This window comes from Thamnophis elegans, chromosome 1 (assembly GCF_009769535.1).
Source record: "Thamnophis elegans isolate rThaEle1 chromosome 1, rThaEle1.pri, whole genome shotgun sequence".
Classification (NCBI taxonomy): domain Eukaryota; kingdom Metazoa; phylum Chordata; class Lepidosauria; order Squamata; family Colubridae; genus Thamnophis; species Thamnophis elegans.
Window position 1 is genome coordinate 64,117,497 of NC_045541.1, and position 26,264 is coordinate 64,143,760.

The 26,264-nt window shown below is 42.5% G+C and overlaps 1 protein-coding gene across 1 annotated transcript in view; it reads right to left on the reverse strand.

Moving 5' to 3' along the window:
* Positions 1 to 9,258: 9,258 nt before the first annotated feature.
* Positions 9,259 to 26,264, reverse strand: part of WNT10A (Wnt family member 10A) — a 44,741-nt gene continuing 27,735 nt past the window's right edge. The window contains exon 4 of the mRNA XM_032211884.1: positions 9,259 to 9,726. Within this exon, the coding sequence (XP_032067775.1) occupies positions 9,259 to 9,726 (468 nt within the window). The remainder of the gene's footprint in view (positions 9,727 to 26,264) is intronic.

Genomic DNA, 26,264 nt, shown 5'->3' on the forward strand with positions numbered 1-26,264 from the left:
CCTACTCAGCTTCCTGCAGCACAATGGGGGAGTGGTTTTGCCCTCCCTAGGCTCTGGAGGCTTTCTTCGAGCCTCCGGGAGGGTGAAAACCGCCTCCCCTGGGCCCTCCGTAGGCTGGAAATAGGCCCATTTCTGGACTCCTGGGAAGCCCATTTTTTGCCCTCCCAGAGCCTCCGTACGGTTCCTGAACTTACCTGGCATGATGAACGGGCCATGTGGAGACTCCTGGGAGGGAAGGGGGAGGGGTTGGGCAAGGCCAGCTGATCCTTGCAACAACCAGTTCGGCGAACCGGCTGAATTTCACTCCTGGAAGAAACAATATTTATAAAGGGGTGTTTTCAAAGGATGCTAACAAAATGTATTAAAGCAGCCGTCTCTTTCTGGAAACTTATCTGGCCATTTAGAAGGCTGTGTGTGCATGCAGACAATTCTTCTGCTGGGATCACATTTTTGAAGTGATGCTCTCATTACTTTTGCAGCTTTCAAATCCTTTGCACAGACTTTCATTTCTTGGAACAATAAGAGAAATGCAGGTAATCTTCAATTTTCCACTACAGCTTGAACTGGAAATTCAGTTGTAAGTTCATGTGGTCTCAAGTTAAGTCATTGTGTGAACCGGACTGGATTTTACAAGTATTTTACTGTGCTTGTAAAATGAATCACCACCATCGTTACACAAATCATGCGGTCATTAAGCAAATCCGATGGATATGTTTCTCTGAAAACCAGCAAGAAAGGTTGCAAATAAATAGTGATCCTGTGACCACAGAATACTATAGCCAGTCATAAGGATGATCCAATCCAAATTGTGATCACATAATTGTGCATGTGTGTGTAGGGTGGGATGGGGTGTAACACATCATAAGCGTGAGGATAGATGGTAAAGAGCTTTTTCCTTGAGGGTGTCGGACCAATTGAACCAATGTTAAACTAACAATTGTAAGTCGAGGGCCACCTGTATTGTAATTGCAGTAAAGCTGAATTGGATTACGTAAGTGAGGAAATAACCAACTAAGTGGAATTGAAGATTGATTTCCAGAAGAATTCCACTCCAGGAAAGAAAGGGCCCTTCCACTGTGGGGTGATATGGTAAGATTAGAATATGCTAAGAAGTTATGGCAATTGGCAACTGTGGAGAGCTCCTGCTCAAACTATCAAAAGCTTGGAGGGATTTTGAAGGCCACTATTCGGTGCTGGAATCCAACATGAAGCACCTCTAGCGGGTGTCTCTGCTGGGCTTATACATATCCAGCACAGGAGTCCCTCACCATACAATTTTTTCTTTTACTGGATTTCCCCCCCCCCCCCAAAAAAAAAACCAGTATCTAACCAGAATCTGCCTGCCTGTAACTTAACTCCACAATCCCATGTTCTGCATTCTGAGAGGAGAGGGAAAGATTCTCAAGGCCTTCTTTTGAAAAACTTGATGAGTTCTCTCATATACAAACCCCTCAGCCTTTGCTCCAGGCTAAATTTACTCCCTTCCTTATGTCTCGCCTGCCTTGTAAGAAGGTTTATCCGCTGTAGGGGAAACAATACTGGGGGAGAAGTATGCTAGCCAATGCAGAAGGGAGAAAAATTATTACTTCTTGCCACTGGGAAACCATACTTTTGTTGTTGTAGGCTAAGAGGAAATCTTTGTCTTTTTAGCACTGATATACTGTAGTTAAATATTTACAAAATGTAAGGGGGTGCATTCCCTTCTGTGATATACTGTAATCAGTGTCTTTTTACATGTGCTCCCAACATTTAAAGACTTCCTGACTCTCTGCCTGAACTTTTGATTGCTTTTTCCTAAAATAATAACTTATAAGCAAGTAATATATTCCCAATGACCTAATCCAGGGGTCGGCAAATTTAAACACTTAAAGAATCATTTGGACCCGTTTCCCACAGAAGAAAAAACACCGGGAGCCACAAAGGTCCTAACCGGAAGCCCCCTGTTCAATTCTGCAGCTGACCAGAAGTTCAGTTCCCCCACCATAGAGTCTCCTCCTAGTGTGACGTACTTTTTCCTCTACCTGTCATAACTGAAAGCCCTATCAATTGTGGAGACAACTGGAAAACCCTCTCCTTGCCATAGAGTCTTCTCCTGGCGGGCTGTGCTTCTCTCCCCCCCCCCCCACACCACCGGAAGCTCCTCTCAAAATTGTAGCACCGACTGGTGACAGAGCGGCAGCAGAGGAAGGAAAGAGCCACATGTGGCTCCAGAGCCGCAGATTGCTGATCCCTGACCTAATCAAAGGCACATCAACTCACAATCACACCAGTGGTGGGATTCAAAATTTTTACTGCTGGTTCTGTGGGTGTAGCTTGTTGGGTGTGGCTTGGTGGGCATGGTGGGGGAAGGTTACTGCAAAATTCCCATTCCCTCCTGATCACCTGGGAATTGGGAGGCAGAGAGGGCAGGGCCAGTTGGAGGTGGCATTTACCGGTTCTCCAAATTACACAAAATTTCCACTATCAGTTCTGATCATCCTTTCCCTCTCAGAAAAACAGTATTTCCCCCAATGGAAGGATTCCGAACAAATGATTTGCTGATCTTTGTGGGGACTTTAGAAAGAAACAAAGATTCCACCAAGTCAAGCTGAGTTTCTAATGAGTACATATGTACACCCATGTAGATTTCTTTGTAAAAATGTGGCTGTGGCTTCTTCTAATATCATTTTCCAATAGGCTAGCCATCTAGAATACAACCTTTGAGATATCCTAGTGGTGTCCCATCCCATTTAATGTTCCTGAGATCAAACCAGTGAACTAGATGCTGCAATTTGCTAGAATATCTAGCTAGTTTTTAAGAAACTGAAAAGAATTGGGAACTAGGGAACTCTGGAACAATGGTGGATTCAAATATTTTTTTCTCCAGAATGCTGCCCAAAGTTTGTTTACTATATAGAATGATAAAATGATTTGAAACAAGCATATTTACTTCTGGCAAAAAAAACCCGATTTGCTATCAACATTTCTGGAAAGAAATTATTCTTGGTGTTGGCCTTGCTTAATTCAATACAGAAATAAGATTGAATATAGAAGGTTCAGAGTATAAAGGTAAAAGTAAAGGTCCCCCTTGCACATATGTGCTAGTCGTTTCCAACTTTAGGGGGTGATGCTCATCTCCGTTACAAAGCTGAAGAGACAGAGCTGTCTGAAGACATCTCCATGGTTTGGAGTATAGAATATATCAAACGTGGTTGAAAAATTGAATTCAATAGGGAACTGGACAAGAGGAAAACAACAAAGGACAGGTAGTCCTCGATTTAAGACCACAATGGAACCCAAAATTTCTGTTGTTAAGTGAGACATTTGTTAAGGGAGTTTTGCCCTATTTTACTATCTTTCTTGCCTCATTTGTTAAGTGAATCACTGCAGTTGATAAGTTAATAACCTGGTTATTCAGTGAATCTGGCTTCCCCATTGACTTTGTTTGTCAGAAGGTCGCAAAAGGGGATCACATGACCTTGGGACACAGCAACGATCATAAGTATGAACCAGTTGCCAAGTAACTGAATTTTGATCAGATGATCATGGGGATGCAGCAAAGGCCGTAACTGTGAAAAACGGTCATAAGTCACTTTTTTCAGTACCATTGTAATTTTGAATGGTCATTAAGTGAACTGCTGTAAGTCGAGGACTACCTGTAATTGGATTCTGCACCATTGTTAAGTTTTTCTAAAACAAGTGGGATAAGGAGCTTTTATTGCATCTCTGCAGGGAGAGTCCTCCTTGACAGATGTGGGTCCTTATGGGGACAAGCACGTTGGACTTTAGGTAGCTTTTGCTGCTCCTTCTTCTCATACATGTCGAGCAGGTGTGTTCGTGGTGAATAGTTGTCACAAAAGGGCACCACAGTGGGATTTTAAAGCTACAGCTTGGAATAGGGCTGTTTTGGCTACTTACGTTATCGTCTTTGGCAGGCTGAGATCACAGAGTCTCAGCCAATCCCCCTTTGCTTTGAGCTTGCTAACGGATGCAGAGTTCAAAAGGCAGAGGCATGATTGATGTGTCTGGATAATCTGCTGCTCCCTGCCCCCCCCCTATGCCTGTTGCTTTCTCCCTCCCCTTCTTATGAAGGAGTGGTTGAGCGTGGCGAATGCAGATGGAACGAAGGTGGTTTTGGGAAGGAAGTTGAAAGAATCCTGACTATTAAGGATGGGACAAGCAGGTGCTGAAATTTGTGAGCATGCCGAGATTAGACCGGACCACCAAGTAACTCTAGAAGGGCATTTGGAACAGTGGGTGATAGCACATTTGCTTCAAGGGGGGGGGGGGCTTACCTCTGAAAATCAGTGGGGGGGGTGGGTTCCCTGATATTCCCTGATATTCCTCGGTTGCAAGAAATGAAGAATGACAGTAGCCTGGTTGAAAGTGGCTGCGTTGAATAACCATGAGGTTTAGCTCTTTGTATAAAGTGCAGTAGGGGAGCAGCCACGGGTTCAGACTGCTGAAAGTAAGAAGGATGTCAGGCTATTAGGAGAGATAATAACTGTTGGCAGAAGATATTTTCCCCCTATCTTCTGCCAACAGTTATTTCTCCTAATAGCCTGGCATTCCCTTCTTTCCGTGCTTTTCAAGAGACTGGAGTGTGTTGCGCCAGAGAAGAATGAAGCTTGTGAGTATCAAACTACACAGGATGGGTGGGAGATGCAAGAACCCCAGAGGATTAGATTCATGGAGGGAAGATCTCATCATAGTGCCTCCCTTTGGGGCATATTATCTCAAAAATTGCAGAAGGCACCCTGCGCTTTGTGAATGCTCCGGTTTTTTTTAATTAAATACCAACGGAAATAAACAAGTAGACAAAGGAAATAGACATGCCACACTCTCCTATTTAAAAAAAGAGAGAGAGAGGATACCAGAATGAAAGGATGCTTTTTTCCCTGTCAATGGCACAATATAGTCCTCATTTAGGAACAATTAGGATCAGCAATTTGGTTGTTCAGCGAAGTGGTCCTTAAGTGCTTATAGTCTTACTTTAGCTTTCTTTTGCTTTGTAGGCCTGCGAAGGGCAGAAATGTGATGATTGATCACTAAGTCCTTATTTTATCACCTTTGTAACTGAATGGGTCACTGTTTGAGACAGATACTAAATGAAGACTACCTGTAGTCTGTAGTACCTGTTACCTTCTTTCGATATTTGAAAATCTATTCCATTGTCTCAGCTATTTTAGACCTTTTCTCTGCTCATCTGCTTAACTGGTCCACTTCTAAGATTAGGCAAACTGATTTATGTACATGCAAATTGCAATTTGATAACTTGAAATGTAATATATATATATATTACATTTCAAGTTATCAAATATATATATATATATACAACCCCTGGTAAGCCCCAATTATGGGAGGAAGCTAACTGCTTCCATCATCTGTCAATCGGCTCGTCACAAGAGTCCATCACGACAGAAACCCAATATTTTTACTGTTGCCTAAGATGCAATACAGCACAGGTTCAAATCCCAGTAAAGGTATGGCTAGCTGATGAGAGCTAAATAGCTTGAAATAGATCTATACTAGTCTCCCTTTATTTATTTATCAGCACAAATAAAACACAAATATAACAAAAGCACAAATAAAACATATATATATGTGTGTGTGTGTGTGTGTGTGTGTGTGTGTGTGTGTGTGTGTGTGTCTAGTTGTTCGGGTTTTCTCCCGCGTAGAATTGGAGATGTCTTGGCGACGTTTCGACGAAGTCACATTCGTCATCTTCAGGCTGCTGCTGACTACTTCAGGTTTGGTGTTTCCAGGAGTAGTGGAACTCCAGGTACTCCTGGAAACACCAAACCTGAAGTAGTCAGCAGCAGCCTGAAGATGACGAATGTGACTTCGTCGAAACGTCGCCAAGACATCTCCAATTCTACCCGGGAGAAAACCCGAACAACTAGAGACCTACATACTAACACCCGCGAAAACCTCAGAAAACATATATATATATATATATATATATATATATATATTATATATATACTTTAAAGTCACAACCCCTGGTATGCCCAAGTATGGGAGGAAGGTCACACTTCCACTCTCTGTCATTAGGCTCGTCACAAGAGACCATCCAGACAGAAACCCAATATTTTTTACTGTTGCCTTTTTTGTTACATTGTTACATTTATCATTTATCATTGTTACATTTATCAGCATAAATATAACATATATATATATATATATATATATATATATATATATATATATATATATATATATATATATATATATATATATATATATATATATATATATATTAAAGGAGTGGGACACAGATTAAATTTAATATTTTGCTTAACAGATCGAATGCTTAATATTGCTCCTGGTTCTCACATCATAGAATAAATGTAATAAATAAAAATAGAATAATGGTGATGGAAGAAAATAAGTCAAATTCTCTTCCAATCAAGCTTTAATTGCAATATAATTCCAACAGTCAACACATTTTTGCAAGGTCCACCCCCTGCCCCACTGTCATCCTGAAACAATGCTGCCCTATTAACTTTGACATGTCTAAAAAGGGACTGAGCATTTGGTAGAGCCTCCTCCTCCACCTCCATAAAACCACCTTTATGGGCCATTTAAAAATGAGATCCAAGTGAGATACTGCTGGAATGAGAGACATCCTGCATATCATTGAGAAACCCTGGGGGCACACTGCAGTCAAAACTACCTTGGCTAGAGGCAAGGAAAATCAAAGATCACCATACCTGGAGGTTATGTGTTCAGTTACATATGTACATACATATAGGTTTCCTCTATCCAATACACTCAGTTCAGAAGGCAATCTCCATTTTCAAGATTCACTTTTCCTGACCTAATGTTTGCCTGGCAAGTCAAAATCCTACTGGTGCAACTTATCTCCACCAGTCTAAAAAAAGTAGTGATAACTAAAGTCTTCGCCAGAATTGCAAGCTATCACAGGTGGTGCTAGAAGCAAACTATACTATATTGCCAAAATATTCACTCACAACTGATTCTGATTATGTGAATGGGTGAGCGTATGTTTTGCTACCTACATATGAAGAAAGAAAGGCCTTCAACAGGACTTGGGCTTGGGCTCTAGCTGTATTATTATATCTTCTTGTTCTTCCAAAGGTACCAAAGCTAAAATGAAGGGCTTGCCCTTACAGAGGCCCCAAAGTAGAATCAGAGTCTGCCTTTCCCAGGGGAAGATGACTGCCCTCTCCTCCAATTCCTTGGCTGCCTGCAAACCCACTGCCAACCTTGAAGCGCCTCCACGCCTTGTGAAATGCAGCTGCAGAAAGTTCCCCGCTGGCTAGGCCAATGCAGCCTTGCCCACTCTTCCCTCTCCTTCCTGTCTCCTATTCCTGCTGCATAGCCTCTGGGCTGACATTACAGGCAGGGTGGGGATTTATCAGACAGTGCACAATACCAATCAGGTGATTCATCACCATCTAGCCCAGGAAGAGCAAAGCAGGCAGCTGGCGTTGCATAGAACAGTTACGTATTTCCCACTCCATGTTCATCATTTATATATCAACCCCAAAGCCCACTCACCCATTCTATAAGAACACTTTCTAAGCAGTTGAGAGAAGCACTCTTTTTAAAACATTGGCAGCCCAATATTTTATTGCTAAGTTCTAGAGAGGAACATGCTCTTTCAACGGCAGTCTTGCAAACCTGTGCTACTGCTTTACTTATCCGTGGAAGGAAGGTCTCTTCCAACATAAATGGCCATCTTGTTGTCCCGACTTCTCACCTCCTGCTTATCTTTAAAAGGAGGTTTTTGTCAGTGTCATCGTAGTCCCTAGTCTCCTTCTGGAGCACAATGCATTCCTGGCCAGAATTAGAGATACCCTGACACGTTAAATCTTCCCGGGTTGCAGTAATAATCTTCAGAATGTGCAACAAAAACAAGAGGCTTCCAGCAGGATAATTGTGTTAGAAAAATCAGTGAGTTCTGTAGCACCTTAAAAACCAAGGATTCTAGCATATATTTTCAGGGTCCAGACCGGTCATCAAATGCATTCGGTCCCAAAATGCACAATCCTATGTATATAGGCACAGTGCCAAGGGCATTATTATAGAAAATACATAAAGAAACAGGAGCTTTTTTGAACCATGCAATTGCCATTGTCTTATTTTAGTCTGCATAGACTTTACAGATGACAATCTTTGCCATGTGGGTCTGTAAGTGAAGATAATATTTCATGAATCTGGCATTGTGGTCTGTTATCTAGAACATTAGTGGCATTTTAAAGTCTCATAGTATTTTTCCTGCAGCAGGTTAAACTAAGGTGTTTACTCCCCTGAAAAACAATTTACAAACATCATGACTAACTCCACACGCCAATCAGATCACAAGTCTCTGCATGTGGGAATCATAAGTGTAACATCCCAGCTGGGAAAGGCTCATTTGAATTCTCATCAAACATTTGTGGCTCTTCCAATGGAGCTCAACCCAGAGAGAGATTACAGGCCTAGATTTCTTTCAAAACAGAATCTTTCGGTCCAGTCCATTCTGCAATGACAACATCTCAAAGGTGCACAAAGGAGAAATGATGACATAAAGATCTGAAGGAAACTCCTCACAAATCACCCCATAGTTCTACTTCAGATATACACATGCACATTACTGTCTTGGATTTGTGTTTATTTGCACAATAATAAAATAAGTTATCAACCACAGTATTTGCACTCAGTGCCTGTGGCTCTTGTTCCAGAGATAGCTGCATACCCCCAACTCGTCAATCTCGTTTTAGAAACATTTCTTTCAACGAACGTTGCATTTTATTTCATTGTTCTCCCCCAAACAACAAAGGTGTGCTCGTGGCACTTCAACTGGAATGGAACAAATTTGGCCTAGGCTAACAGGTATTTGATAGTATTCCCTTACCCCTTAAATGTTCTCAGTGTTGGATTTAAAGGGCATTAAACTGAAAGGGGATGGGGTGGGAATGAGAGCTGCTATTTGAGGAACTGCAGCTCATAGACTTGAGAAGCGTGACTGAAGGTGTCAATCCTTAGAAACAGCCAGAGACAACCTCAGGGTCTCCAGCAAGATTATATTACCTTATATTATAGGTCTTGGTGTTTTGGAAATGTCAGGCCAATGCTCAAGTCTGTACAATAGGAGCTTGTGGAATCAAGGGCTCATGTATCAGGCCAGAAAGGAAATGATGGGAGATGTGAAATATTAGCATGTACCACCAATTCCCTCAAACTCTGCCTTGTGTTAATGCAAGGCTCCATCCTTAAATGTTGCAAAGGCAAACAATGGAACTTTTTGCTGGATCTATAAGGACACAGCTATCATTTACAGACACTGACCCACTCTGTGAGTCGACACTCCTCACAAGCTACAAAACAACACCAATGGAATTTACAGTTGCATCGCTCGCTGCGTGTTTGCCGCAGGATATTATGTCCTCGTCCACAACACAAGCTTTCACAGTTGTCCATGCCTGGGCTGGTTTTGTTGCACAAACGCCCTTGGGTGCCCACAGAGTCCAACTTTGGTTCCCTCTCACAGAAGTCAGGTGATTTCTCAAAGTAGATCAGGTCACTGATGCCACCACGACGCCGGTGGCGGGCCTGCCCCACGTCCATCTGCCCAGTGTTCCTGTTGTGGGGCCGGATTAGCGTTGCCACATGGAAGCGATCCTTGAGCACTGAACCCACCAGCCGGAAATCAGGAGTCACCTGCCAACATGTCTTCAGCTGGCAGCTTCCGGACGTTCCGTGACACTTGCATTTCCGCTTCATGTTCTCCATCACCACCTGTCAGGAGCACAAGAACACAGCAGTCAGAAGAACTCAAGCACCATGCAGAGGGACTCAGCTCCATCCGGTCCAATTCTCTGTCTAGCTGGCTTTGGAACGTGATCCCCATCCCTTGGAGACAACTTGTGCTACTGGCACAAGAGCACCAGTTTGGTGTAGTGGTTAGGGTACCAGGCTAGAAACGGGAAGACTGTGAATTCTAGTTCCACCTTAGGCCCAAAGGTATCTGGGTCACCTTGGGCCAATCTCTCTCTCTCTCTCTCTCCCTCTCTCTCTCTCTTTCTCTCCCTCCCTCTTTCTCTCTCTCCCTCCCTCTCTCTCTCTCTCTCTCTCTCTCTCCCTCCCTCCCTCCCTCCCTCTCTCCCCCCTCCCTCCCTCTCTTTACTTGATAGTAAACCACTTCTGAAATATTGACAGGAAAATTACAAAGACTTGTCCAGGTGTCACCAGGGATCAAGTCTGACTTGAAAGAACAGTCACAACTCCTCTGTGTACGGTTTATGCAACTCAGTCAACCACTTACATAAGAGATGGGTTGTAGTGACTGTGTTCACACGATCAATTTAACTATCTTTCTAGATGTGCCTAACATCTTGAACCAAAGGCTAACCATGGTGGCTATAGGTTCACAGAGCATACTAGATAAAGGCGAGCCCTCCAGATAGCCATGGGGAGCATTAAGAGGTGAAGAGAGTTTATGCAATGCTCCCAACTACATGTAACAACATGTGTTGAGAGATTCCAAGACTGCAGATCGTTTGGGGTTATCGTTTACAGACTTGCAGGATGAGGTGAAGTTATTATTTCAACAAGAATGTGTCATCACCTTATATTTAGAACGAAATTCAAAGAATGGGATTTTAAATGGCTTTAAATAAGCTAAAGACAACATTATTCTCCTCCATCTCCTTATCGTGGAGTCTGGCAACAGTGCAGGTAAAAAGTGCAAACATTGGCTTGCAGGATTTCTCCGGAGGAGAGCCAATTTAACAGACATTAAACTGTCTGAATAACTTTATCCCATGTCCCCCACCCCACCCCTTCCCATCCCATCCCATCTAGAAAAGTACAGGTAGTCCTCAACTTGCAAGAGTTCATTTAGTGGCCATTCCAAGTTACAATGGCACAGAAAAAAGTAACATGATCATTTTTCACACTTATGACCATTGCAGCATTTGGTCACATAATCAAAATTCAGATGCTTGGCAACTGAGTCATATTTAGACAGTTGTAGTGTCTCAGGATGATGTGATAGCAACAGCAATAGCACTTAGACTATTATACCGCTTCACAGTGCTTTCACAGCCCTCTCTAAGTGGTTTACAGAGTCAGCATATTGACCCCAACAATCTGGGTCCTCATTTTACCCACCTCGGAAGGATGGAAGGATGAGTCAACCTTGAGCCTGGTGAGATTCAAACTGCCAAACTGCAGTTAGCAGTCAGTTGAAGTGGCCTGTAAGTGCTGCACTCTAACCACTGTGCCAATTCGGCTCAGGATCATCTTTTGCGACATTCTGACAAGCGATGCCAATGGAGAAGCCAGATTCACTTAATGCTCATGGTTTCCTTTACAACTACAGAGACTGACCAGGTCTAAGCCAGTTTCATGAAGCTAAAGGGAGCAGGACTTTAATGTTAGAGGGAGCGGGACCTCATTTCCCCTGCCCATTGCAGTGCCAGCTTGGTGACTAAAACACTATGCTATAATGCAGGGTTGTCAAGCTCACGGCCCGCGGGCCGGATGCATCACGTGCTGGCCACGTCCACGCCCAGTTTACCGAAGGGGGGGAAAGTCACGATATGTCACATAATTCCGCTGTGATGACGTGAGTTTTATACTCCTGCTATAGTGGTTTCAACCTAGAGAGACACAGCTGCCTCCCATCTTCATAAAAGGTAGGGAAAGGACTTGGTCTCCATTCCCAGCAGCAGCAGCAGCAGCCCAGACACTACCCTGTGAGAGGACACATCTGCAGTCTTGGGCAAACAGGGAGCACAGTGCAGTTTCCTTGAAAAGTCACCATTTCTCAGCATAGTGCAGCAGCCAGACTACATAAACACAGTAAGTATTGTAAATTACTACTTATGCAAGGTACTTGCCATAGGTCTGTACTTATGACAGCCTTTTCTGCTCTCTTCACAAGAGAGTTGCTAGTTTCAGTGTATGGTAGAAAAGCAGGGGTGGGATTCAGCCAGTTCAGACCAGTTTTGGTGAACCGGTAGCTCTGACGATCAGCTGGGGAGAGAACCGGTTTGCTCTGATGATCAGCTGGGCCCACCTGTCTGTCTCTGTACTTTACTTACCTATATCCTCTCAGCTGATTCATGCGGCAGAGCGGATTGCCGTGCCTCAGCTATGTTACTCCCCAGAAGTAATGTGGAAGTTAAGTTTTGTTAAAACTACGCACATGTGCAAAGCACGCCTCAGGCACAAGCACACGATCACCAAACCGGTTGTTAAACTGGAAGGATTCCACCACTGGAGAAAAGATTTAAGGCACTGTGGATTCTGCCACAGGGTCACAGAAAACATGCGATTAGAACATTGATAGAACTTCCTGAACCTAAAACTTTAGGTATCAGGTTAGAACAACTTGGAGCCACTCAGCTGAACTGAACCCATCAGCCAGATACTAATTTATCCACCAGCTGTTGGATAATCTGTTTGTGAAACCTCAGATGGCTAGAAAATAAGGCCTATCAAGCCGATCATAATTCTTTGGTTACAAGCTCTGCAAACTTGTTCTGCTTATCTATAATAGGTTCTTCATGAATGAGGGTTTGCTGCTATGCAAGTAGCCCTTGACTTACAAAGTTCATTCAATGACTGTTCGAAGTTACGATGGTGTTCTGACCACCCCCCCCCCCCGGCCTGTGAATACACCAGAACACAGGCTTGGCTTTTTCCACTGGTCAATTACTGAGATAACAAATCCTTTGGCTGAGGGCCCAGGCAACTCACGTTCAATACAGTAGCTCTGCAGCAACCCAGATAATGCAAATGAAGCAACGCAGATAGTCCAAACGAACAGACACGGCTAGAATACACGGATAGAGTTTATTAACTACTAATTCGAACGGTTGTTTCCTGCAAATGTCCCCTCCCAACGCCTCACCTATAATCTCTCTTGGGGGGGGGCAATCACCAACCACCTGTGCTTAATCACCTTCTGTGAGTCTGCCTACGGAGTTGCTGCTTCCGTTTCTCAGCCCTTCTCAATCTAGCATCAGGGACAAACTGCCTTTGATCCTCCCCACTGCTCCATGAGTCAGGCGCCTCCTGGGCCAACCAGCCTCTCTGGTTCCTGCTCTGAGTCTGAACCCTGCCCAGGGTCCTCCACATCTTCCATGGCAGACTCATATGGTTCCTCGCTATCCGAGTCCATCAGCAGCTCAACCGGATCCTGCTGGGCCACAACACAACGGCATGGATAAAAGTGACTTATGGCTGCTTTTCACAGTTAGAACCATTGCAGCTTCCCCATGGTCACACATGATCAGAATTCAGACACTTGGCAACTGACTCACTTTTATGACCATTGCAATGTCCCGGGATCATGTCATCCCCTTTTGCGACTTTCTGACAAGCAAAGTCAATGGGGAAGCCAGATTCGCTTAACAACCAGGTTATTAACTTAATGACTGCCCTGATTCACTTAACAACTGTGGCAAGAAAGGTCATAAAATGGGGCAAGACTCACTTAACAAATGCCTCACTTAGCGATATAAATTTTGGGCTCAATTGCGGTCGTAAGTTGAAGACTACCTGTACTGTGAGAGAAAAGCATATTTTGAGACAAAAAGTCACATGTTCCTAGGATGGAACTTTCAATGCAGTAGAAACAGCTAACTTGATTTTGTTTGGCAAAGTCCATATTCTTTGCCTCTGAGGCCGGATTTCACCAAAGGGACTTCTCATTGCTTTCCCTGGCTATATAGTAGCGTTAGTGGTTGGATTTAAAAAAAAAATTGCTATCAGTTCTGTGTCCCTTGGCTTTATGGACATGGTGTGACTTTGTGGGTGTGGCTTTGTGGGCGTGGCAGGGGAAGAATACTGCAAAATCCCCATTCTGTCCCCACCCCATTAACTTGCTTTCCAGCTCCGTTCTCCTATTCAGGGCCAGAAAAGAAGATCAGCTGGGAGGCAGCGGGGGCAAGGCCAGCCTATTTGCCGGTTCTTCAAAATCCTCAAAATTTCCGCTACCGGTTCTCCAGAACCGGTCAGAACTGGCTAAATACAATCTCTGCGTAGCATTGAATAGAATGTGTCTGCCAGACAAAGCTAAGCAGGGTCCTGCATCCAAGTTAGTACTTGATGGGAGCCCACACAATGCTGAAGGCTAAAGTGGGAAGCTAGCCAGTAAAACTACTGCTTACATGTACATATGTAGAAGCAGCTTGCAATGCACACCTTTTTAGATTAGGGAAAGGAATAGCACATTCAAACACTCTCTCATGTCAAAGCAAATCGTGACACTCCTCTCCTATACACAAAGTTCAGCAGCAGCAAGTCTGCAGTGAAGATGTCCTCCACTTAGGCAGCAGAACTATGCATATCACACAGCCAAGCTGGTCTTCCTCTGATTGAAATGTGACAGAGGATACTTTGCTGGTACTGGTATAGAAATACAGTCCCTTCTCTCCCACTCATGCACCCTTTGAAACAAGAGACCATAAGAATTTCTTTGTCTAACCTGAGTTTGGCTAAAATTAGGAGCTAAACTGGAGGAGCTGTTGCTTACTATTGGAATGGAGGATCACTTGTGAATTCTAAGGCTGTTGGTTAGACCAGTGTTTCTGAACTTTAACCACTGTAAGATGTATGGGCTCTAACTCCCATAATTCCCCAGCCACCATGCTAATTGGAGTATTATGGGAGTTTAGAAGTCCACACGTCTAAAAAAGGCCAAGTTTGAGAAACACTGAGCTAGAGTGAAAAGTCAAGCATTTTGGAAAAAGGCAAACTATTCTCATGAATAGCAATAGCATTTAGACTTGTACACCGCCTCACAGTGCTTTACAGAACTCTCTAAGCAGTTTACAGAGTCAGCATATTGCCCCCAACAAGCTGGGTCCTCATAAAAAGTGGTATCAATGCCATTACCAGGAATGAAGCTCAACTCAAGGACACATTTACCTTTAAACCATTTCTTCCATTAGCATATATGCCTTCATCACCACAGCACTTTGTGGTTTTTTGTTTTTTTTTCATCAGCAAGCTTTCAGGGCTTTTCCATTAATACCTGGTGTGGGAGTTACTTATGATGAACTTCAGTTGGAGGTGGGTTCAAATCTGAAAGGCATACATGTGGACTGTACCCTTCACCTCTTATGGCTAAGACTTCCAAGGCTTTCAAACCAATAGCAAACAGAAATCCACCAGAACTACTATGGTTAGAAACTACACACCCTTAATGATATATACATGTGCTGTATTGGTAAAAGCAAATTGGATACAAGCTTTAAATAGTGAGTTGGGGAAAAAAAGAGGGGGATGCTTAGATATCTTATTAATTGATTTTTTTTTCAGAATACGTTATAAGGGTGTAATGTTATTGGAGGTTTATTGAAATTGCGAATGAATGCCAGTAGGTGGTTGTGTCTTTAAATACAAATGATTCCAGATAAAAGCATGTTTAAATAATTGTAACTAAATGAGAATTGTGGTACATTGATAGTAAAATACATAAAGATTTTTGATTTAAAATGTACAATTCAATATGAATGAAGTATAAGTAATGATTGTGGAAGAAACGCATGAAATGTATTTGTAACCAATCGACACGCTATCTACAAGATGTAATGAAGGATGATTCTTTTTTTGTGTTTCTGTTCAATTAAAACAATAAAAAACTTTTTTAAAAAAAGAAACCACACATCCCAACTTATTCAATATTTCAAGCAAAGGGTAATAGCCACACAACCATTTATAACTTGCCAGAAAGTTCAAGCAAGTTTAAGAGGGCAGTCCCAGCATGTCAGCTGAGTGCTAGATTAGACTGGAACCAGTGGGATTCAATTTTTTTTACTACTGGTTCTGTGGGCATGGCTTGGTGGGCATGGCAGGGATCAGCCGGGACTTGGGAGCCAGAGAATGGATGGGGGTGGGGCCAGTCGGAGGTGGTATTTACTAGTTCTACAAGCTACTCAAAATTTCCACTACCGGTTCTCCAGAACTGGTCAGAACCTGCTGAATACCACCTCTGACTGGAACACACTCTGATTTAGTCAAGTAAGGGAGGGTGTCATGTGTCGACAGTTGTGGGCATGTCCTATGGCATCACATGAAGGCCACAGTTGCATTCCTTGACTTCATCATGATTTGCATGTCCCTTGGGGGGCAAAAGAGCCAAGAAACCAGCCTGCAAAGCACTCTGATGCCACCTCTCTGCCCATCAGTGGCTGTGATGTCTCTACACTCTGCAACAAGATCCAGCCCTCACTCTCCCTCCCTCCAACCCCCACCCAAGCAGCAAGACAGGACCATCCCCTGCAGTGCGAGAACACTGTAATAAGGGAAATTAGCACCAAATTACAGAGCACTAATAGGCTGGAGCCATTATCCCCTTTGCATCCCACCTAGTGGTTTCTAAACCATTTCCTGTGTGTGTTCCAAGGGGACTGCCTGCCTGCAAAGGGTCCAGTCCTGTGGAGGCAGAACTCTTCAGGAAAAAGCTTCTCCAAGGAGAAAGTAGGCCAATGTCATTCATCCAGGAGGATTTCCTAAATTTTAGGTAAAGGATAGTGTACAAGCCAAAAAAACAACACCCCAACCCTGGATGGTTATAAAAGGAGGGAGAGAACCAAAGTCGCCCACCTCAAGCTCTTCTCCTTCCAAATCTGCCTCCACTCACCGCCCCACCCCATCCCATCATGTGCTCCTCATTATGCCCTCTTTAAAGTTGAGCTGTTCAAAGGGCATCTAATCCCAAAGAACAGCTGTTCGAGTCAAATCCTCCTCTGTGTTTACTTGGATGAAAAGCCTACCAAGTTCAATGGAACTTACTTCCAAGTAAGTGGATATACAGAAGGGCAGCTGTAATGAAAGCAAAGCAAAGCAAAACAAAACAATCTTTCAGCTCCACCATAATTCTATCAGTCAGAGAGAATCACCCATAGGGAAGCCCTTTAAAAACTGGGTCCCTGAAGGGGCCAGAGCTTATAGTCTTTTCCGCTTTAGGTAGCATGGGAGGCATATGTCCTGAGGAAAGGAAACCCACTCTTCTGGGATGGAGGGGTAGGGTGGGAGTGTGAAGCCTAAAAGCCAAGCCTAGAATTAAAGTAGCAAGAAGTGACTGATTTCAAATCTGTTATAAGAAATGTCTTTTTTCATGTTGTTCATTTGTAACACAATTACCGGTTTATTTAGTTTGCCTTTGATATAAATGGGCATCACACTTTCTTTCTCTAATATACAGGAGCCTCTACTCATGTTCAAGAAGGCCATCCACAGAACATCTTCCTTGTGAAACTCCTTCATGCCTAGGGCTACTTGTGAAAGCTGTGACTCTGAAATGCTGCCACTGAACATCTGGATAAGAGCAGGGGTGAAATCCTCTCGGTTGGGCCCGGTTTGACTGAACCGGCCCACAGCTCAGCTGCAAGCCACACGATCATTGGAAGCTTTCCCACCACTTTTTAAAGCATTTTTTCCCCTGCTGGTTCGGAAAATAGGCAGGAAAAAATGCTTTTAAAAGTGGGGGAGGGGGGAAGCTATGCCAAAAACAGGGGGGAGGGGGTGCTGAGAAAGAAAGAAAGAAAGAAAGAAAGAAAGAAAGAAAGAAAGAAAGAAAGAAAAGAGAGAGGGGGATGGAGGGAAAAAGGAGAGGGAGGAAGGACCACAAACCTGGCACTAGACGCAGCTTCAGAGGATACCTTGAAAGAGCACAGCAGTCCAGGACTGGAAGGAACCTGGAAGTCATCTAGTCCAACCCCCTGCTCCAGCAGGACATTGTTAAAGTGAGTTTCTGCCTTTTGACCCCAGTCACATGACTACATAGCCATGCCCACCCAGTCACATGACACCCCCCCCCCCCAAGCCACAGCCACAGAACCGGTAGGAAAGGTTTTTAGATTTCACCATTGGATAGGAGCTGCCATTTTAATTCCCACAATGTTCCACTGACACATTCTCTCAGGGCATTGTGCAATTCAGCAATTCCAACCACTCAATCCAAAATCATAGTGAAGGGGTGTCACGGCCCACAGGCTGGATGTGCCACATGCTGGCCAATGCCCAACCCCGGTTAAGCAAAAGAGGGGGAAAGTCCCGATATGTTATGTGACAACATGAGTTTGACACCCCTGTCATAGTGGGTCATGGCACAATGCCAAGAATGGGGCAGTTGATCAAACAGGCCACATGGTGATCTCTTTGAAAAGAGTTTTTTAGGCAACAGCCTTATACAACCAGGCTCTTTTTCTTCTGATAGCAGGCTAAGCTTACAGGCTTCCTATCATATATATACATACACATACCAATACAGGTACTCATGTGCTTAGACCCACCTTTGCCAAAGTGACCTCTTTGAGAGCTTGAAATCTAAGATCCACTTACACAATGATGCCACCAGTTTTGGAGAAGGCTGGCGTATGCAAAGCTGCAATTCCGTTGCCTTCCTTTTGTAATATGCAGAGATCCAGTGGCCTGTAAAAGCCATCTCTTTTGTCTGAGGTTCTGGCCACTTCAACCCATTTAAGACCCTTCTGTTTCCCGCTTCATGGAGGCAAAATGAGCACGGTCCCTTTATTTTGTAAATCAAAGTGGTGAGAAGAGTCCCTACATCTTTTGACTACAATGCGGTTTACCCACTTATTCCTCTGAGCGGTACCCTTCCATGGTTCCCTATTAGAAAAATAAACTGCCATTATAAATGAGCAAATGTTCACCATCAGCAGGAAAAACCAATTTGTCACTGGTAATTATATTTATAATCCTTTGCATATCTATTGAATCACCACCTACCTCCTCTGAGATAACCATCCTGATCATTCATCTATCCAATTTACATGCTACAGTTTGATTTTACATTTGAATGATTTATAAAACAATCTGCTGACAAGTATTCTGAAGGACTATGCATTCTTCCTTTTATAAAGGCAATCTGCAACCCTTCTAGGGATCTTATGCGGTGCATCCAGGGATGCACCTTCACTACCGGTTTGCAAATGTGAGCGCAAGACCTTCTGCGCATGCACAGAGCATCAAAAACGGGACATGATGACATCTAGACGGGTGGGCAGAGCCTCCCACTGCCACCGCTACCAGTTCACCCGAAGCAGATAGAACCAGTTTTATTGTACCACTGGGTCCATCATTGTCTATTTCAAAAGCACTGATTCTTATACTAACCATGTTGGATTAGGTGGAACAAAGGCTCCTTTTAATAGCTACTACCCAGATGCAAAGCAGTGCCAGAGCTGTCTGATTCCGATGAATCAGGCAGAGAGCAGAAGGCAGCCTTCTTTCTCAGTTAAGGAGGCCAGGAGGTCAGGTTTAGGGCAATCTTGTTTACAAGAGGAAGGCTTAACCTGTACTGCAGTCATTAACCTGGATTATGTCGCCTACATCAATACTCTAAAGGCATTTAAGTGTTAATTTCACCTTTCCAACTCAAATGAATGACATAGAGGCAAAAAAGGGGGGGATACATGCATCGTCTGTAATTGCTAGTTAATAAATTAATGAAGTGGGAATTGAGTGAATTTGGGCTTCTGCTGTCAAAAGCCATAGACTCTAGATTTAGCCACCTCTTCAATTCAAAATAAAAAAGGCCCCAGAATCTAGTTGTCTAAAAGAAGAATCCAAAACACAACCTGCTACCAGCTAAACTTCTTTCTCTTAAGAGGTTCATGTGCAAATGCTTTATTGTTGCTTCCACCAGAAGTTCTTTGTTGTGCAGCTAATGGAGGGTTCTGGTGCCCTTTCATCTTTCTATCTCTCTGATCTGGCAAAGACCAGGGCCACCATTCCAACCTCCACAGTCGGCAGACTGGTGAAACAGACCGTCTATTAAGGGTTTGGCCATGATGTGCTTTGAAGGTACACTTAATCTGAAAGCTACGATGAGCTTTTCCTACTGTTCCTTTAACATGTTTGAAGAGCAGACAGAATCTGTTCTTCAAATGTGGTAAATAATCCTTTTGTGTGTCTCACTGGTAAGGCTAGTAAGGAAACAACCCAGCAAAGAAATTAATGTTGGCTGGGGATGCTGGGAGCTGTAGTTCAGTTATACTGGATGGCTTTAGCTTCCCTACTCCTCTTTTAAGATTAAAGAGAAAATATGTTACTATACACGATATTTAATTGTTTGTTTGTTTTTCACATTTCTGAGCTGCCCATCTCCCTCAAAGAACCTTTGACAGAAAGGTTGCATAAATTTACAGCTATAGGAGATATCTTGTAATCAGGACAATCCTAATTCCTTTAATTTGTTTATTCTTTTAACAACATATGATTCTATCATATTCTGCATTAGGTAATCCAGGATGGTTATTATTCATGAGCTTCTCTCTGTGGAACTCCCTCTAACGCAACGCAGTGCACAGCAAGAGTCAAAACAGACTGGAGCCAGCTTTATATTAAGCAGTAATAACAATTAATCCAAAATAAAATTCCATTTACCACACAAATATTTCCATCACTTTCAAGCACCTTTAATAAAATAAACTAATCGGCTAAAGGTTGTTTTGCTTCCCAAGAATCCAATATCTGTGCCAAGTATCTTTTGAGTTTAGCAAAGTTGTGAATTTTAATGTTTAGGCGCACCCTTTGAAGGATTTTCTTTGGGCATCTTATTTGAATTGTTGATGGATTTTTAAAAAATATGTTTGGCAAGAAGATCAACAGGATGAAAACTTCATAATGTAACAAGCTGTTTTGCTTTACTTATTTCTTTGCATCATTTAATTTGTTCAGGTTAAATATTAAATACTATCCCGAGAATATCCTGGGAATATTGTGGACAGCTCAGAAAACACAACCGGTAAATCATCAAACAAATCAACTCAATCAAAGCTCAAATGGCCAAGCGCAAGTTATCCTACTTTCAACAAATTACGTGAAGACCTAACTCTTTGGAAAAGGCTCTAATTCTTGGAAAGGTAAAAGGAAGAGGACATCCAGCAGGAAAGTGGATGGAGTCACTCACAATGGCAATGAGTACCCCACTTGGAAACACAAAAGAATAGTTAGGGATAGATCCCTGTTGTGGCCCAGCAGGTGCCGTTGGAGCTGCCACCAGACTCCGACAGCGAGGGACCCTCTGAGTCGGCTCTGGAGGATGTGGAGGACCCTGGACAGGGTTCTGACTCTGAGCAGGGCGCAGAGAGGCTGGTTGGCCACCAGGAGGCACCTGAGCCTTGGACCAGTGGGGAGGAGACAAGGGAGAGTGAGCCGGAGGCCAGTAGTGAGTTGTTCCTGGATGCACGCCATCGAAGAGCTACTAGGCGTCAGGAACAATTACGCAATTACAGGAGGTGATTGCACTCAGCTGATGGTCATTAGGTTCCTCTCCAGACTATAAAAAGTTACTTGTGCAAACGGCCCTCTTTGCAGAAGTCAATGCAGGATTGAATGTCGGAGAACATTACTGTGAACTTGGCAGGCTGGATTGCTGCCAAGCCTTATCTGTGTTTATTGCTGCCTGAGTTTGTCTGAGTTGCTGCCAAGGTCCTTATCTGTTTGTTGTCAGGCCTGCATTTATATTCCTTTTAGAATTTTGGCCTGCCACACTTTCTCTTATTTAATTATGCTGTTTCTTTAAGTATAGTCAGTGGGAGGGGGGATTAGAAGGAATAGGATTTTGGAATATGCTGTTTTTCATTCTTTGCTAGAAGTCAAGGTCATCCTTTGTCTCTGCACTTTCACACCTGACCGGAAGAAGCTGGGCATGGACGCCAGCGTGAAAGGAGAAGATTGGCCCATGTGATGGACTATGGGTGTGGGGACAAGATCATGAACTTTTAGCTGGGTGGGATTCTGATGTAGCTTCCAGAGTTGGGATCCCCACAGCTATGTGCCAACATGCCTGCTTTATTAAATTGGAACTTTAAGCATAGTTTTGCCTTCAATTCTGATTTGATTCTACATGGTATTTGGAACGCTAACATTTGTTCTGCTTGGCTTTCAGCCACCGAGGTTTTGGTGTCTTGCTATTAAAGTACATTCCAGTTAAGCTTGTCTCGGCATTCGTTACTGGACGGAGGAGGGGGTCAGAATAGATCCCCGTGGAGAAAATCTATTCATGGGGTAAATAGGAATTGAAAATGTCTTTATGACACACAACAATCTTTATCAAAGACAGTGCAGGTAGTTCTTGACTTATAACTATAATTGACCCTGTAAGTATGGTCATAAATTGTTGCAGTCATATAAGTTGAGGCATCACATGATTGGAATTGATTTTTAAATGTTTTTTGTGGTGATCATTAAGTGAATGCCAAGTTTATTAAATGAATTTTCCCCAAAGGACACTTTTGGCCAAGAACTGTAAGCAAATGCCAGTAATAAGCAAAAAAGAAAAAGAAAGAAAGAAAAAAGAAAGGCAAATCACAGTTACATGATCATGGGATGCTACAAATGGCTGTGAAGGTGAGCCAGTTGCCAATGAAATCATGTGACCACACAAGGTGGTGGCTATCCTAAATTTGAGAATGAGTTATAAGTAGCCTTTGGGAGGTATGTTGTAACTTTGAACAACTAATGTTGTCATTAAGCAACTAGTCATAAGTTGAGGACTACCTGTACCATCAATTTTCAAAATCATAATGATCAAAATGAATGTCTTTTTATGTCTCTCTGTAACTAGAATACGAGTAGTCCTCGAATTACGACTACAATTGAGTCCAAACATTCTGCTGTTAAGTGAGACATTTGTTCAGTGAATTTTACCCCATTGTATGATCTTTCTTGCCTCAGTTGTTTAGTGAATCACTACAGTTGATAAGTTAAGTTGTTAAGTGAATCTAGCATCCCCATTGACTTTGCTTGTCAGAAAGTCACAGAAGGGGATCGTACAACCCTGGGATGCAGCAACAGTCATAAATATGAACCAGTTTCCAAGCAGCTGAATTTTGATTACATGATCATGGGAACGCTGGAAAAGTTGTAAGAGAGGTGGGTTCCGGCCAGTACGCACCACTATGGGGCGTTGTAACTGTGAAAAAACGGTCATAAGTCACTTTTTTCAGTGCTGTTGTAATTTTGAATGGTCACTAAATGAACTCTTGTAAATTGAGGACTATCTGTACAATTTCCTTAAATTATTAAAAATATTTTGCATTATTAAGTAATCCTGCTCCATGCAGTTAATTAAGTAAAGGAACTGCAAAATTCCAGATACCATTCAAATGCTAACTATCCCCTAAAAATGAAATCAAAGATGATTGGAAAGAAAAAGCTTTTTTTGCCTTTGCATGAAGGAGACAAAAAACATCCACAACACTTGTGTTTTTTCCTTTGCCAAACTCAGCAGCTCTACTCACACCCATTTTTGCTGCAGGATATCTTTATCCACTTATTTACTGAAGAGTTATCTTTGACTAGAAGGCTGGCAGTAGCCTTAAAAAGCTCTTGATGTAATCCATCTACTCAGGGTAAATCCATATAAATAAATGCAGCCAAACACTTGGTTTAGCTTCTTCTCAGCTGTTCACTGATGGAGATGCCATCTTTCTCATATGCTAGTCCTTAACTCTACACCACCAATTTAGGGATTATGAAAATGCTTTCTAATGCCCAACAGAAATGGTTGAGGCTGTTGCTTAAATGTGTTATTCTTTGTCCCTGTTAAACAGAAAGAGCAACTGATTCTTACTTATTTCACAATGGCCATTTAAGAGTTGGATTTAGCAAAGTTGGCTGAATGGGGAAGTGAGTTCTGAACCATTGGCTGTGATTTGCCTCCAAAACAGTTTGGAAATGCTTCAGGTCTATGAAGTGGAATAGGGATACTCCTGTCTTTGCAACAAAGCTCCCAATGGAAGCCTGCATATTTGAAGGCCATTATCAAACCTTTTTCCACTTTCATACATACAAGATAGGTAGGTCCAGAGAGAAAGCTTTTAGAACAAGTGGCCTCCTTGGGTGGGTGGCAATCAAAATCAGCAATATGGAGGATGGAGGATTGAAATGCAAGCTCCATCCCTTTTAAAGATGCGTGCAACAATGCACTTACAAAAGACTGGGGCTCGTATTGCAATACTCCATCAGCCATCTTGCCGAACATTGCTGTTTAGAACTGTGTAAGTGGTTCTAGTTTTTCTTCTTCAGTGGATTATTTCTGGAAAGAAAGAAAGAATGGATTATTTCTGGAAAGAAAAAAAGAAAGAAAGAAAGGCAGAAGAAATGATGAACAAAGAACAGTTTACAAATGGTGAAATTCTGCAAATGCAGCCCTGATGGTTCACACAAATGGCTCCCATTTGGCTCTTTTATCTACACATCAGTATTATTGTGGAAGATTTAGGGCTTTTTGTAGATGCTCATGTTATTTTGAACTGCATACAAGTGGTATGAAAACTAAGAAGGAAACAAAGGAAATAGATAATGTATATTTTTTAATTGCAGGAGAAGACTCCTGCGAGTCCCTTGGACTGCAAGGCGATCAAACCGGTCAGCCCTAGAGGAGATCAACCCAGACTGCTCTTTAGAAGGCCAAATCCTGAAGGTGAAACTCAAATGCTTTGATTAGGCCACCTAATGAGAAGGAAGGACTCACTGGAGAAGAGCCTAATGCTGGGAAATATTGAGGGCAAAAGGAGAAGAGGACGATAGGTGGCTGGATGGAGTCACCAAAGAGTAGGCATGAGTTTAATGGACTCCAGAGAATGGTAGAGAATAGGAGGGCCTGGAGAAATGTTGTCCATGGGGTCGCAATGGATCGGACATGACTTCACAACTAACAACAACAAATATTTTTAAGATTGTAAAAAGTATTTCACAGTGATCACAGGATACGATGCTACACTTCTAAAGGTTGTTCTCAATTTGCAACCATTTATTCAGTCACCCCAGGCCTCTTCCATCCCCTGAGGCATCCCATGCTCCAGAATGGGGAGAGCAGTGGGGAGAGCTGGGATTGCAAGGGTGCTTTGCTTAACAAGAACAACTTAATGACTGTAATTCTGGGTTCAATTGTGGTTGTAAGTCAAGAACTATCTGTATACTCAAATCTGACTGGTTGACCAGAGGTGGTCTACGGAGCCGTGAACAACTTTAAGCAGCTAAATAAACCAATAAACAAAATGGATATTCATCAACTACCTCAAACTCTTCTGTACAAGGATTATGTTGTGATCTTTCTTCTAGATCCATTAACACAACTGACATTCCTCTTCCAATGTTAAATCCACATTAAAGGAATTTATACCAACAAATGTCTATTTTGTGGTTTCACAGCTGTAAAAGTACTTAAATTCAGCTGTTATAATTAAGTAAGTTAGATATTATGTCCTAATTTTATCTGATTGCTGGGATTTGCACTCTGCAAGACTTTGCATATGTGCCTGGACCTCGCCCTGTTTAACTGCCATGGAGGACAGGTACCTATAAGTATCAAGCAACTATTGTGGATGGAGTAAACATTAATGTCTCTGAGACCAATTCATCTCACAGATGTTCTCTTGCTCGCAATTCTACTGAAAGCATCGTTATGTCTGAGAAGGCTGCCCTTCATTTCTTCCATGCTTTAAGTAATATAGCTTAAACAAAATACACTGCATTAATCTAGTTTTTCTATTTATCTTCTGTACAGTGATGGGCCTATAATCTTCTGCGGTGTAATAAATGGCTTGCAAAATGTTAACATAATATGATGAGAAATCCAAGAGTGTAAGTTGTCTTATTCAATCACAGAATTACTACAGAAGCAATATTAAAGGGGTAGAGCATGTTTTTCACATCCTGCACTGTCCAGGCTGACAACTTCTCATATTTTATCTAAAATAAGAAAGTTGATGGCTATATAATCGCTTGAGATGTTCCTTCCTTTGTTTCGTCCCACTATACTTAATGCAACACATTCCAATTTGGACTTAGTGTCACGGAATACTCTGAAGGATAATACAACATAATTTCAAATGATAAGGCAAAGGCAAGCAACCTAATCCAGTGACACTTTAGAGATACTTTATTTTCATGCATTTTCTCTGGCTTAGGGGAATTCCCCATTCTTTTTAAGACAGTGACAAGTCTGTGCACCCACACCCACTTTCAGGCTGCAAGTTGCTAAAAATAAGTGTATCAGATATGCATCAAGTAGACACTGAGCAATTTTTTGCCAGTCTTTCACTGAAAATCTTCAATGGCATATTTCCCCTAAGCAAATAACTTCTTATCCATCTTTTGCTATTATAAAACCACATTCCTGTTACAGATGATGAGTGAAGAATTGTAACTCTCCCTAAATTTTCCTGTGTCATTAATTGTGCAGGATTAACAAGGTTTAAATTTCCCTCAGATATCAGCAGTCATACCCTCAACATTTTCAACAACGCTAAACAATAAAAAACAATTGAATGATGCATTTGATT